Consider the following 12,713-nt stretch of genomic DNA (forward strand, 5'->3'; position numbering starts at 1 on the left):
TGTAAGGCAGGAGTGTCCAAAGTCGGTCCTCGAGGGACGCCGTCCTGTCTATTTTCCAACTCTCCCAGGAGCAACGCACCTGATTCAAATCATCAGGACCATTTTGATGCTGCTTCAGAGCTGGCTGACGAGCTGATCATTTGAATCAGGTGTGTTGCTCCTGGGACAGCTGGAAAACAGGCAGGACAGTGGCCCTCGAGGACCGACTTTGGACACCCCTGGTGTAAGGCGAATAGTGTGTATCTCAAAAAAAAATTCCCATAGGAAACCATTAAAATGGGAATAATCCGTTCCCGGGTTTCCATAAAATATACCTTTCAACTAAATAAGCCTTAAAACTACACACAACATACCTTGTTCTATGTATAATGTGCTATTGTATTGTAATGAAAGAAATACACTGTATTGTATCATAAAGTCACTTTATTTACATTTGTGATGGTCATTGATGGCTTGATGGAATGGCGTTGGAGGTCGAAGGTCAAAGGGAATTGCTGTTTGGAAAGAGAGGCACGTTACATGAGGACTGTAATTAAAGAAATCAACTGTGCTGTAAAATAAAGTTTTATTTACCTTTTTGATGGTCGTTGATGGCTTATGGAAGGAGAGTCACCTTCCATAAGGCCTGTTGGTAACTTAACCTCTGGTGCGGCTTATCTTTTTTCTTTGGAGACTCATTATTTTTGCTGATTAAAAACCTCTTAATTGACACCTGTTGCTTTCTAACTTGTAAGGTCTTACGAAGCTGAGGCATCACATTATCGTTCATCATGTTGATGATTGTCATAGCCAGTCTTTTCTGGATGGAACTGTTCGGTAAAAGCCTGCACATCATTCGACTTTGCCAACATTGCCTTTATGAGCTCACTTGATGCTGCAGCCATCTCCTCCTCGCCCTCAGATGTTCTCGAACCATCCGTTACTGGCTTTAAAAGCCTCAATAAGCGCTGAACTTCCAGGTTGGCGCATGGCGATATCGGCGTGAATTAGCCGTGCTTTCTCGCATAAAATAGCTTTACTCACGCTGTCGCCGGATAGCAGCTTTTCGTTAATCCAAATTAACAGACGTTTTTCAACTTCTTCGATTGCCCGAGACAGTCGCTTTGAGAGCACAGAAACACCTTTTGCAACAGACGCACCTTTGATGGCTTCTCTGTTCCGGAGAACTATAGCAATGGTTGACTTAGCATAGCCTCGTTCGTGCTTTTCAATTATCTCCTTCTCAGCGACGGTGATTTTATTTAGTGTCTTTTTGGGCTGAACACGAGCCTGTGGTGGGTTTTTTTTTTTCGGTCCCATCATAGTAAAATTATCAGCCAAAAGCTCCAAGTAGGCGATCGACGTGTGCATTCAATGAGAGGGGTATGGAAAGTAGCGCCGGCTGGAGCGCTGTTCGGTCGTATGCTTCCGCCAAAGATCACTCCGCCAGATCCAAAGGTCGTGTGCTTTGGTGTGCTTCCGCCGAAGATTACTCCACCAGCCGTGGTGGGTGTGTATTATGAAAATAGTGCTTATTATAAGGTTTAATTTTCATAAATTTGGCGGTCGTAAGACGAAAGGTTCGTAAGATAAGGTGTTTGTAAGTTGAGGTCTCACTGTGTATATACACACACACACACACACACACACACACACACACACACACACACACACACACACACACACACACACACACACACACACACACACACACACACACACACACACACACACACACACACACACACAGTAAAGTCTCGTTATATCGATATCGGATATATCGATAGTCCCGGTTATATCGATACTATTTCTATGCACGCACGGAGAAAATTACATGAAAACAGGGTCGGATATATCGATAGTCCCGGTTATATCAATATTTTTTCGGACTCCCTTGAATATCGATATAACGAGACTTTACTGTATATATATATACACAGATACATACATATACACACACATACATACATATATACACATACATACATACATATATACACATACATACATATATATACACACACTATATATATATACAGTTAAGTCTCGTTATATCGATATTCAAGGGAGTCCGAAAAAATATCGATATAACCGGGACTATCGATATATCCGACCCTGTTTGCATGTAATTTTCTCCGTGCGTGCATAGAAATAGTATCGATATAACCGATATCGATATAACGAGACTTTACTGTATATATATATATATATATATATATATATATATATATATATACACACACACACATATACACACATATATATACACACACACACACATATATATATATATATATAGATATACACATATATATTCCAACCGGACTACTTAAAAAATATAAAAAATGTTAAAGGGGATACTTACTGGGTGCCTTTGTGTGTGAACATTACTTGACGTGAATCGGGACGCTTCTGCTCCCTCCTGGTGGCAAAAGATGACTATTGTGAGGTGGCAAACATTTCACAAAGAACATCATCAGCTGGCAACTGTCTCCACATAAAGCCAACATTTGCGCTGCACCACTCCAGGTTTACCTGCGCGGCCCACTTGCGCCGCCTTGTGGCCTAATAGAGTAAACCCACAGTTGCGCTCCCAATCCATTGTTTCCACTGGAGTCCATTTTCAGTGGCATCGAGAGTCCCAAGTGAGAAAACTGAGCACACGCAAAAACAGTTAATTTAGTTGACATTTGGCTGATGGATTCGTAACACAACCGAAAGTCAAGACGTAAGAGTAAAAGCAGCGACATAAAAAAGAGGCAGTGTCAAAACAACGTCCCCTGGCGGTAAAAGACGAGAAACGCACATGGCCTCATTCCATGCTGTTCCAGCATCTTCCAAAGAAGCCCCCGGTTGGTTGGCAGGGCACGCACTTGAAATTCAATCAATCCAGACAATTATGTCTCAATACTTTTTACGAAAGCGTTTCATTGTTTGGGAAAAGCAACGAGCATTGATTTTCAGCACCCAGGTAGGCCGTTCAATCATGATCATAGGAAGCCACCCCTACATCCACCCCACTGTGGGAAAATGGAAGACAGCAGTGAGGAAAGAGAAAAGGACAGGGGGAAAAAAAAGTGATGACAAAAAGGTACAGGAGGGGAGACTCGGCGAGCTCACCCTGGAGTACCGCTCAGGTGAGTTCTTGACATTAGCGGCGCTGCTCTCTCTGTGCTACTCCACCTGGGCGGGTTGGAATAAGGACAGACACGTAAACCCAAAAGACAAAATGGTGGACACCGCGCTCAACGAAAGGAAAACAAAACCAAGAGGTTCTGGAGGAGCGGAGAATTTGGAGAATTGAAGCCGTTTGAGCGGTCCGAGTCTTCCAAAGGGAGCCCATCGAGCGGAATTGAAGAGTCAATGGGGACAGATCACAATGCTGTGGATGTTCCAAATGCATAAATAAATTGGGCCAAGTCGCATTTGTCCCGTTAGCGTTGTGTGGACAGATGTACAGTCTGGAAATGGAAAAAAAACTCCGTTTGACCTCCAGGAGACCAATGTTGACCTTTCCCCTTCAATCTCTTTGCAGCGCCCAATCTTGATTGGTGGAAAATTTTCAGATGTTCATTTGAGGCTTTGGACGTGAGGACAAAACCCCGACACAGTCACGTACTTTCATACATTTTCAAAGTCAGCAATTGAAACTTGTCAAAATGGAGAACAGGGGCTATCAGAGGGACGGACTCAATTCTTCAAGCATCCCTATTGGACCTGCGGGGTCAACAAGTCATCCGCTGTACATCCGCGCACGCAAAGGACTCGACGGGTTGGGAGCATTTGGAGCACCATCGGTCGCCAAATTCCTCTGGCATAATTGCAAGGCTCCGATTGGTTCCTTTGCAACCTCCTCGAGGCCAAAGAATTAAAATCTTCATCCCAATGTGACAATTGAGCTTTGATGGCGAGGCTGAATGGAAAAAGAGGGAATTTGAGAATTTGACAATTGACTGATTGATTCTCAGCTGAGTTTTATTGAAACGGAACAAATGTAGAAGTTATAAATACAAGTCACATCAGAGAACAAACCGCCTTTGGCTCTTTAGGTCGGCCGAACCAAATCCAATTGGGCAATTTGAAAGGAAACAGGAAATTGCGGTATCGATGAAAAAAAAAAAAAAAAAAGTCACCATTTGATGCTCTCTAGAAATGCTAAGCAAACACTTGGAAAAGGGAATTTGGAAGCTGCTACCATCAAGCACGTATCTACAAGCAAGATCCTAAGCAACGACGAGAAGGCTGGAAAAAGACACCAGGCGAGTATGCGGCGGACAACCGCGCATATCACTTTTGGGACGGACCCCCCCCCCCCCCACCCCGGGGATCGGTCCATCGATGGTGTCATCAATTCAGGCGATTAAAATGGAAGGTGGACAGTGCTGCGCCGCTTACATGCCGGGTGTATTTTTGCCAAGCACAAATAAAATGGAGTAGGGGGGGGGGGGGACACAGACACCAAAGTCCCGCAAGGCAACGTAATGTCTCTTCTGTTGTGTTTGTCTTCTCAGACGACTAACAATCAATGTCCATTTTGGGTCATGTTCGGTTAGTGTTTTGTTTTTCATCAGGACGAAAAAAGTAACAATATAGACGAGTGAAGGATTTTTCTTTTGGGGGTGGGGGGGGGTTCTTTTTTGGAATATTCACCACAACTTATGTTTCCTTCATTCTTCAGCTTTTCCAAGTCAATCATTGGAAGTCAATTGGAGGGGGGCGATGGACGGATTTGCCACCGAGGGAAAGAGGGGGGGGATCATAAAAAGTCAATTGAAAATACAGAGCCAATCAATTGCGGGCTTGGCGCGACCCGTCGGCTAGCCAGGATTCTGGTGGCGTCTTTACTTCCACTGCTGCCCGTAAGAATCCTGTGCAAACTCCATGGTGTTGTGACTGTAACCATAGTTACCGGAATAGTCGGCCCCTTGCGACAGGGGCTGCTGGGCGATGGGCTGGGACCCCCAGTTCTGCTGGTTGGCCGTCTGCCGGCGCTTGGAGTCAGGTTGGGCGAAGACGTCCGCCTTCCTCTTGCCTCCGACGTTGCCCCCGCGGTTGCCGCGGTTACCGCGGCCCCTCTGCGGCTGGAAGGCGGCGCCTCGACCCCCTCGACCGCCCCTGGGGGCACCCAGGTGCGCCCCCCTGGGGGAGTAGCCGCCCGCCCGGCCCCGGGAGAGCGGCACGCCGCGAGCCCTGGGCGGGTGCGGCCCGGCCCTGGCGGGGCGGCCGCCGCGGCCCCTGCCGCCGTACATGTCGTCGTAGCCGTAGTAGGGGTCTTCGTAGCCACCGGCCCCGCGGTAGTCGTAGCCGTAGTAGTCGTCGTAATAATCTTCGAAGCCGTAGTAATCGGCTGGGTACGAATAGCTCCCGCGCCCGGCGCGACCTCTGCCGCGGACCCCCGGCGCCATGCGCGCCGGCGTGAAGTAGAAGTAGTCGTCATACCTGCGGAGGGGCGCAACATTAGGGGAGAGCATCTGTGTAAGCTCTCAGTCGTACAGGTGGTCCATCGATGAGAAGGTTTCTTCAGCCGTCATCTGTACAAATTTGAAGGTTTCGGACGTTTCGCCTCCTATCCAAGATTCTTCGTGAGCGAGCTAAAGTCCGACTGGTCGTATCGGCCCTATTTATATATCCCTAATGTCCAGACATGGCGGCGCCAGACACGCCGGACTGATTTAGTCAGGAATCAGTGGGGCCACAGGGAGTGGTCCTCTGCTCCCCCCCAACCTGAGAGTAGGGACCTATCATAGCTGTGTCCGGCGCCGCCATGGCTAGACATTAGGGATATATGAATAGGGCCGATACGACCAGTCAGACTTTAGTTCGCTGACGAAGCCTCTTGGATAGGAGGCGAAACGTCCGAAACCTTCAAATTCGTACAGATGACGGCTGAAGAAACCTTCTCATTAGGGGAGAGCGTAGGGCTGAAAACCTCCCTGCCCGTCGACTCACCCGCCAGTTCTGGTCTGACGAGCCGCTTGGCGCTCTTTCCTCTTCTTATCCGGCGGTTTGGCCAAGACGATCTCGATTTGCTCGCCGCCGAGCTCCTTCCCGTTCATCTGGTCCATGGCCTGTTGGGAATGGCGTGAGGTCCTCGCCGACCCAACACGGGGTCTGCGAGGGGGTCATGGGACTCACCTTGACGGCAGCGTCCCTTTCCTCAAAGTGAACAAAGGCGTAGTCCTTCAATTTCTTGACCCGCTCCAGCTTGCCAAACTGGGAGAAGCTTTGTTCCAGGAGCTCTTCCGTCACCGCCGCCGCCAGCCTCCGTACGAAGAGCACCTTGACCTGCACCGCAGGCAACCGCGTCACACCCGCCGCCCGACGCAAGTGCGCCCGCCCATCGCGGCGAATCCTTTCCCCAGACCAACCTTGGCCATGATTTCGGGGTCGGGCTCAGCCACCGGGTCGGCCCACTCCACCGTGACCGGGTTGCCCCACATTTCCACCTTGCCGCTCAGCAGGCGACGGCGGGCTTGCGCCGCCGTCTTGTGGTCTTCGTACTCCAGGAAGCAGAAGCCGCGGTTCTTCTTCTTGTCGTCCGGCTGGTGGTACAAGATGACTTCTTGGAGACCCTCTGCAAGATTCAAAGCCGCGTAACTTTTGAGCCCCGCCCCCAAACGGCGACTCGGCCGCCGCCACCCCCAAAACTGACCCGTCACTTTGCCAAATTCTTCCAAGATATGTTCTCTGGTTTTGTTCTTTGGGATGGAGCCCACGAAGAGTCGGTTGTTGGCAACGGACACGCAAACCCCTAAGTACTTGCCGGGGCGGATTTCATAGTTGTCGCACTGGGTGGTGGTGGGGGAGAAACACAGGCAAAAAAGTCAACCGCCAAGTGGCCAAACGGATTCAAAATTGACAACAGCGGTCAAACTACAGTAAAGTCTCGTTATATCGATATTCAAGCGAGTCCGAAAAAATATCGATATAACCGGGACTATCGATATATCCGAACCTGTTTGCATGTAATTTTCTCAGTGCGTGCATAGAAATAGTATCGATATAACCGGGACTATCGATATATCCGATATCGATATAACGAGACTTTACTGTCTATCTATTTGCTGTCTATTAGCTATCTAACTAACTAGCTAGCTATCGAGCTAGTTTCTGCCTATTAGCAAACTGGCTGGATATCTAGCTAGTGGGCTATTTGCTGTCTATTAGCTATCTAACTAACTAGCTGGCTATCTAGCCAACTATCTATCTATTAACTAGGCATTAGCTTAGCTAGCTTTCTATCAGAGTTATTCAAAGTTGTATTAGCTACTAGCTATCTATTTGAGTTACTTCCAGGTTGAGTGAACGCTGGTACATGTGGTTACAGCTGCTCACCCACAGAAAAAAAATTAACCGGTGACTGTAAAGTGACCTTGAGAGTTTTGAAAGGCGCTTAGAAATTAAATGTATTATTATTATTGCGGCCTACGGCGATGCCCCCACCCCCGACGAGTTTGACCGTCCACACTCACGAGCTTGACGGCCTTTTGCGCGGCATCCTTATTGCAGAACGTGACGAAGGCGTAACCTCGATTCTGACCGGAAAGCGGGTCCATCATTAAGCGTAGGTCCCAGATGGGGCCGGCGGACTCAAACAGCGGCACCAGCTCGTCTTCGTACAGGTCCCGAGGGATCTTGCCCACAAACACCTGGCAAGAACGCAAACAAAATTTCAATAGGATGGATTGGCTGATTTTTTTTCCCATACACTTATCCGATAACAATAATTATGCCGCTGTGAAGACAAGAGTGGTCGCCCTTGTCGCCATTTCGAAATGGGTTGGACGGCTCCGGTATTGATCGGCGTAAATGGTGGACGACTCTAACCTCTGTTCCGATTCCCGGTTGCACCCCGCTATAGACCTTTTCAGGAGGGGGCCCCCCATATTTCCTCTGGCCCGTGGTGACATCCAAAGTATATCCCGTCTGCTCCAAGAGGGCCTGAAATTGAAGCGAGCAAAACATGAGCAATGCTGCACGCTACGAACTCAACATTGGCCCCTCCCAATAAATAAATGCTTGCAGACCGCAGTCCGTCCATACCTTTATTTTGGCCTCATCTGGCCCTTTGGTGGACTCTTGCACTTTGCTACCTTGCTTCTCCCTCTGCCGATATGTTTTCATCACACCGCAAAGAAAAGCGCTCTTATTCTGTCAGAAAAATGAGAAACAGGCCTATGGATGACGGGAACGGCCCATTTGCAATTGAGGGGGGGTGGGGGGCAGGCCAGTCAATTTCACCGGACGTCAGTCCACCTGCCAGTCAACCCGTCGGGCGGTCTCGGCTACTTTAGCGGCGGTGGCGCCGTTGCTAAATTTCATCCCATAACGGCCATTTCAGGGGCAGATGGCAGCTCTTTGCGGGTACCTGAACATGGGAAAGATCGCTCTCTCTGAACTGCTGCAGCACAGCGAGCGCTCCCGCCTCGCTGAACTCGCGCAGAGCGTCAATGGCCCTCTCGTCCAATTCGCCGTGCGACACCAGGCCTTTTGGTCCAACAGAGACAACTCAATGACTTTTCGTGGAACTTGGAAAATGCCAAGGTGGTCACTCACCCGTCTGGAAGATGTTCTCCAGATTTTCAGCAACGTTCGGCAGGAGCCAGAAACCGCCGATCGGCCGGTCGTTTTTCGTGAGGGGTACCGTCACATCCATGGGTTCCTCTTCCTCTTTCTGTGGGGCGGAACTACCGTTCACCTCAGCAGCAGCAGCCATTCTCCTGAGTCGAATGCAAGAGAAGAACTGAATCAGGATTCTCCACTAAGGGTTTAAAATTTGCTGTGATGGATGTACTCCATTGTGTGGAGATGAACTTCCACAATCAAACGATTCAAGATTGGCGAAAGAAAAAAACGTTTTCAAGGCAATTAAGGGGATGCTTGGAGAAGTTTGAAGGGGAATTGAAACAAACATACAAACAAAGTAATAATCAACACCGAAATATAAACAGACTTTGTCTCCTTCAGGCGTTCTATCCAATGGAGATTAAAGTGTGCACAAAGCATCGTTCATAAATAGGAATTTGCTCCTAAAAGACATTATGAAGTCAATGGACACATTTGGACCCCATTTGGCTTTCTTCACCAAGGTGGACTGGCAGTCGCGTCGCCGTTCGAAATGCGTTTGCTAAAGGTCGCGATTTGAACTCAATTTTTTATTTGCACAACAATAAACCATCTGCGTCAAACGTTATCCCGGCGGTGTCCAAATGCTCGACGACGTGGACATTTGAAACCCACGCGAGCGACATTAGCTAGCGGAAGGAAGCGCGAAGGAGCACGAAGGCCGCGCCGCCCAAATGAACGCCTTCGACATCAAACACGCGAGCCGTAAAAGCGGCTACAAAATACATAGTTAGCCACACTTACCACCTGGATTCCGGAAGTTAACACGAGCACGTTTTAAAATGTTCAACAAGGAACGCGTCGAACGGGGAGATGAACAAACACCAGGTGAAAATGTGGTGTCGAACCCACGAGACTAATTTCCAGACCGCGAGTCTCGTCGTCTGCGAGCGAGAACAACGCCAAGGCTGGCAAATATCGCGAGAACCGGTTAGACGAGAACCCCGGGAGAGAGGGGCGTGTCTCTTTATCTGACGCCACGGCATTTGGTCTAACAAACGATGGTTGCGCCTTCGGGTTTGTTGGTCGACGCCCAAAAAAAACAAAAAAAAAAAAAAACGAAGGTTGCGCCTTCGGGTTTGACATGGAAGACAATTCAAGAGCAAAAGATGTCAACGTCACCAAGAGGAAAACATCTCAAATGCCGTTTGACTTTATTGCTGGTGTTTGCATTGAAAATGTCTCAAAACAAGGAACGATTCGAATGACTTTGACGGCTCAGTCGTCGTGCTTGAGCCTTCGAATTTTGCCCCGATGGCGATCAATCTCCTTTTGCAGGCGCTCGATCTCCTTTTTGTGGTGCTCGATCTCCTCCGTATGGTGTTTCCTTAGTGCGTCCATCTGTTCTTTCTCCTTTTGCCTGCGACGAGATGCGGGGTCGGTGGTCAACGGGTAGGGTGGAGGCACGGAAAGGGGGGTTCGACGAGACAGGGAGGGGGGGTCCCCACCTGAAGTACCGCTCCTCTTCTGCGACTTCTCGTTTTCCAAAGGCACCTCCCGCTTCCCTGACGGAGCCTCCTGCACCTCCACCTTTCCCAGCTCCCTTTCCTAACTCCCCCAGCTAGAATAAGATTCAATTCAAATAACAACCGTTTAGTTTCCAGAGTATTTCGAAACAGTCGTTCTTGAAGTTGGCTCGTGCATTTCGAGTAAAGTCGCCAAGGTTCGGTTCGGCTGTCACAAGCGTGTCCATATTTGCACACATGAGCTGAGCGACGTTTCCCTCAAACGGTGGAGTGTTTTGTGGAAAGCCAACAATCACCCGAATTTTGGGTGGGCGCCCGATGCCCTCCTCCGGTTGGACTTTGGGTCAAAGTTTCAAAACATCGGCGAGCTAATGCTAACACGCCCGGGTGGTTTTACCTGATCGGATGCCATTCGAAGCTGAGACGCGATGCAGCCTCTCGGCTTGAGTTGGAGCACCAGCCGGGACATGTTGCCTGGATGCTGCGGAGAGAGAGAGACGTTGTCACGGCGGGCGGCGCCGGACGATCCACGTCGCCGCGCAAAGGCGGAAAAACTGCTTCGCGTCTGGGCGGAAGTTTGCGCGTTGCTGCCGGTGGCTGGCCGGGATGAGAACTGCAACATCCACCCCGTACCAAACATGATCGGCGGGGTTCGGTAAACTGTTATTGAATTTTTAGCTTGGTCTTATCGTAGAGGACAGGTGTCAAAGGCAAGTCCCGGGGGCCTGCTCTGGCCCGCCAACTCATTTCATTTGGCCCGCGAAAGCAAATTGAACTTGTGAAATTCCATGCTCATCTATCAAGTGTGCACTCACGAATACCTTATATTCTGAAGTTTTCATCTTACGAACGTCAAATTTATGAAAATTAAGCCTTATAATAAGAACTATTTTCATATTACACACTTTGGCGAAAGTGTGTAGCAATAATCTTCTGCGGAAGAACACCAAAGAACACGACCTTTGGCTCTGGCGGAGTGATGTTCGGCAACCGAACAGCGCTCCAGCTGGCACTCCTTTCCACACCCCCTCTCATTGAATGCACACGTCGATCGCCTCGAAGCTTTTTGCTGATAATTTTACGATTATGGCACCGAAAAAAACCCCACCACAGGCTCATGTTCAGCCCAAGAACAAACAAAATAAAATCACTGTCGCTGAGAAGAAGGAGATAATTGAAAAACACGAACGAGGTGTGCGTTTGTGTGATTTAGTTGGCGAGCACGGCTATGCTAAATCAACCATTGCTACGATCCTTCGCAAGAAAAAAGCCATTAAAGGTGCGTGTGTTGCTAAAGGTGTTTCCGTGCTCTCAAAGCGACAGTCTCGGGCAATCGAAGAAGTTGAAGAACTTCTGTTAATTTGGATTAACAAAAAGCAGCTATCCGGCGACAGCGTGAGTAAAGCTATTTTATGCAAGAAAGCACGGCTAATTCACGCCGATATCGTCATGCGCCAACCTGGAAGGTCAGCGCTTATTGAGGATTTTAATGGCAGAAGTTGTATGATTTACCGAACCCGCTTACACAAAGCAATACATCAAGCTCGCTAGCGATCGATCTAGCTAGCTCTCTTTCTCTTCAGCTATCTGGCTAATCTCTGACATCACAGGTGTCAAAGTCAAGGCCCGGGGGCCAAATGTGGCCCACCACATCATTTTATTTGACCCGCAAAAGCAAATCAAGCATGTCAAGGGCCATTTTGCTCGCTAAAGTCCCAACCAAAATTTAAAATGGTCCCATGTCAAGCACAATAACCATCATTATTTTTTTACTTCAAATGTGCAAAGTAGTTATAAAGTCTCGTTATATCGATATTCAAGGGAGTCCGAAAAAATATCGATATAACCGGGACTATCGATGTTTGCTCTATAAAATGTCATATGTGTATTTATTAACTTATTGAAATGGGCATGAAACATTGTAATGGCATCTCCAAATTCTTACTGGCCCCCAAGAGGAAACCGGAACTACCGTTCCATCATCATTCAGAGAGCAGTTACCCGCATCCTTTCTCCTCATCCGCTCAAGCGTTGCCATGGCAAATAGTATCCTGGCAACAGCCTCCATCGGTGCAAAGACAAAGGAAGGTCGGGTTGATGGAGATGTTCGATGGATGTCCGCGAGAGAGCGTATTTACCAGACGGTGAAACGAGTCGCCGAATGAAATCGTTCAGCCGCTCGGCAAGATGAGGCAGTGCTGATTTGCCGTGGCCGCATTCGGGTCGCCTGATTGCGAGACCGCAGACGCAATGCCCCGCCCCCCCTGGAGTTGCCCATTTTGTTCCCATGGAGACCGTCGGTGTCGAGATATGGCCCCACAAGCAGTCGCAGTCTTCTGAGCGCACTGGGTCATTGGAGCCAAGAGGAGCCTCTGGGCCACGTTTGGAAATGGATCCTGCGCCAAACGCGACATTCCAAGTAACAGCAAAAGAGCTGACGTGCCGCAACAAAACAAGAACAAAGATGAAACAAAAGATAAAACAAAGATGGCCATAAAAATCAGGCGGTTATTAAAAATAGATGACGAGTGGCCCATCTTTCAAAGCATCTTTTGTTCCGTCGACATCTTCAAACTGACGGCGTCTGGCGTGAGACGAGTCGTTTGAGAGTCAGCGTTTCACAAGTCACATGACACAGCTTGC

General features: G+C 48.7%; 2 protein-coding genes across 3 annotated transcripts; both read right to left on the minus strand.

The window, feature by feature from the left end:
• Positions 1–405: 405 nt before the first annotated feature.
• On the minus strand, positions 406–9,591 carry hnrnpr (heterogeneous nuclear ribonucleoprotein R). Of its 2 annotated transcripts, XR_016118595.1 has the most exons (14): positions 9,349–9,591; positions 8,536–8,699; positions 8,348–8,466; positions 8,023–8,130; positions 7,807–7,920; positions 7,452–7,628; positions 6,632–6,767; positions 6,348–6,553; positions 6,115–6,264; positions 5,929–6,047; positions 4,889–5,418; positions 3,100–3,162; positions 2,515–2,633; positions 406–2,401 (listed from the first exon to the last, which is right to left on the minus strand). XR_016118595.1 is itself a non-coding variant. In XM_089023164.1 (11 exons), the coding sequence occupies exons 2-11, from the start codon at positions 8,693–8,695 to the stop codon at positions 4,821–4,823; spliced, it is 1,887 nt and encodes a 628-aa protein (XP_088879290.1). In that variant the 5' UTR covers positions 8,696–8,699; positions 9,349–9,591; the 3' UTR covers positions 3,934–4,820. The 2 variants fall into 2 exon arrangements, 1 of the variants encoding a protein (XP_088879290.1); XM_089023164.1 differs by lacking the exons at positions 406–2,401; positions 2,515–2,633; positions 3,100–3,162 and having other exon boundaries at positions 3,934–5,418.
• Positions 9,592–9,741: 150 nt separating this feature from the next.
• atp5if1a (ATP synthase inhibitory factor subunit 1a) lies at positions 9,742–10,650 on the minus strand. The gene is made up of 3 exons (XM_089023167.1): positions 10,468–10,650; positions 10,053–10,165; positions 9,742–9,964 (listed from the first exon to the last, which is right to left on the minus strand). The coding sequence occupies exons 1-3, from the start codon at positions 10,537–10,539 to the stop codon at positions 9,823–9,825; spliced, it is 327 nt and encodes a 108-aa protein (XP_088879293.1). The 5' UTR covers positions 10,540–10,650; the 3' UTR covers positions 9,742–9,822.
• Positions 10,651–12,713: the final 2,063 nt, after the last annotated feature.

Source organism: Hippocampus bargibanti, linkage group LG20 (genome assembly GCF_051943395.1).
Source record: "Hippocampus bargibanti isolate YZ-2025 linkage group LG20, ASM5194339v1, whole genome shotgun sequence".
Lineage (NCBI taxonomy): Eukaryota > Metazoa > Chordata > Actinopteri > Syngnathiformes > Syngnathidae > Hippocampus > Hippocampus bargibanti.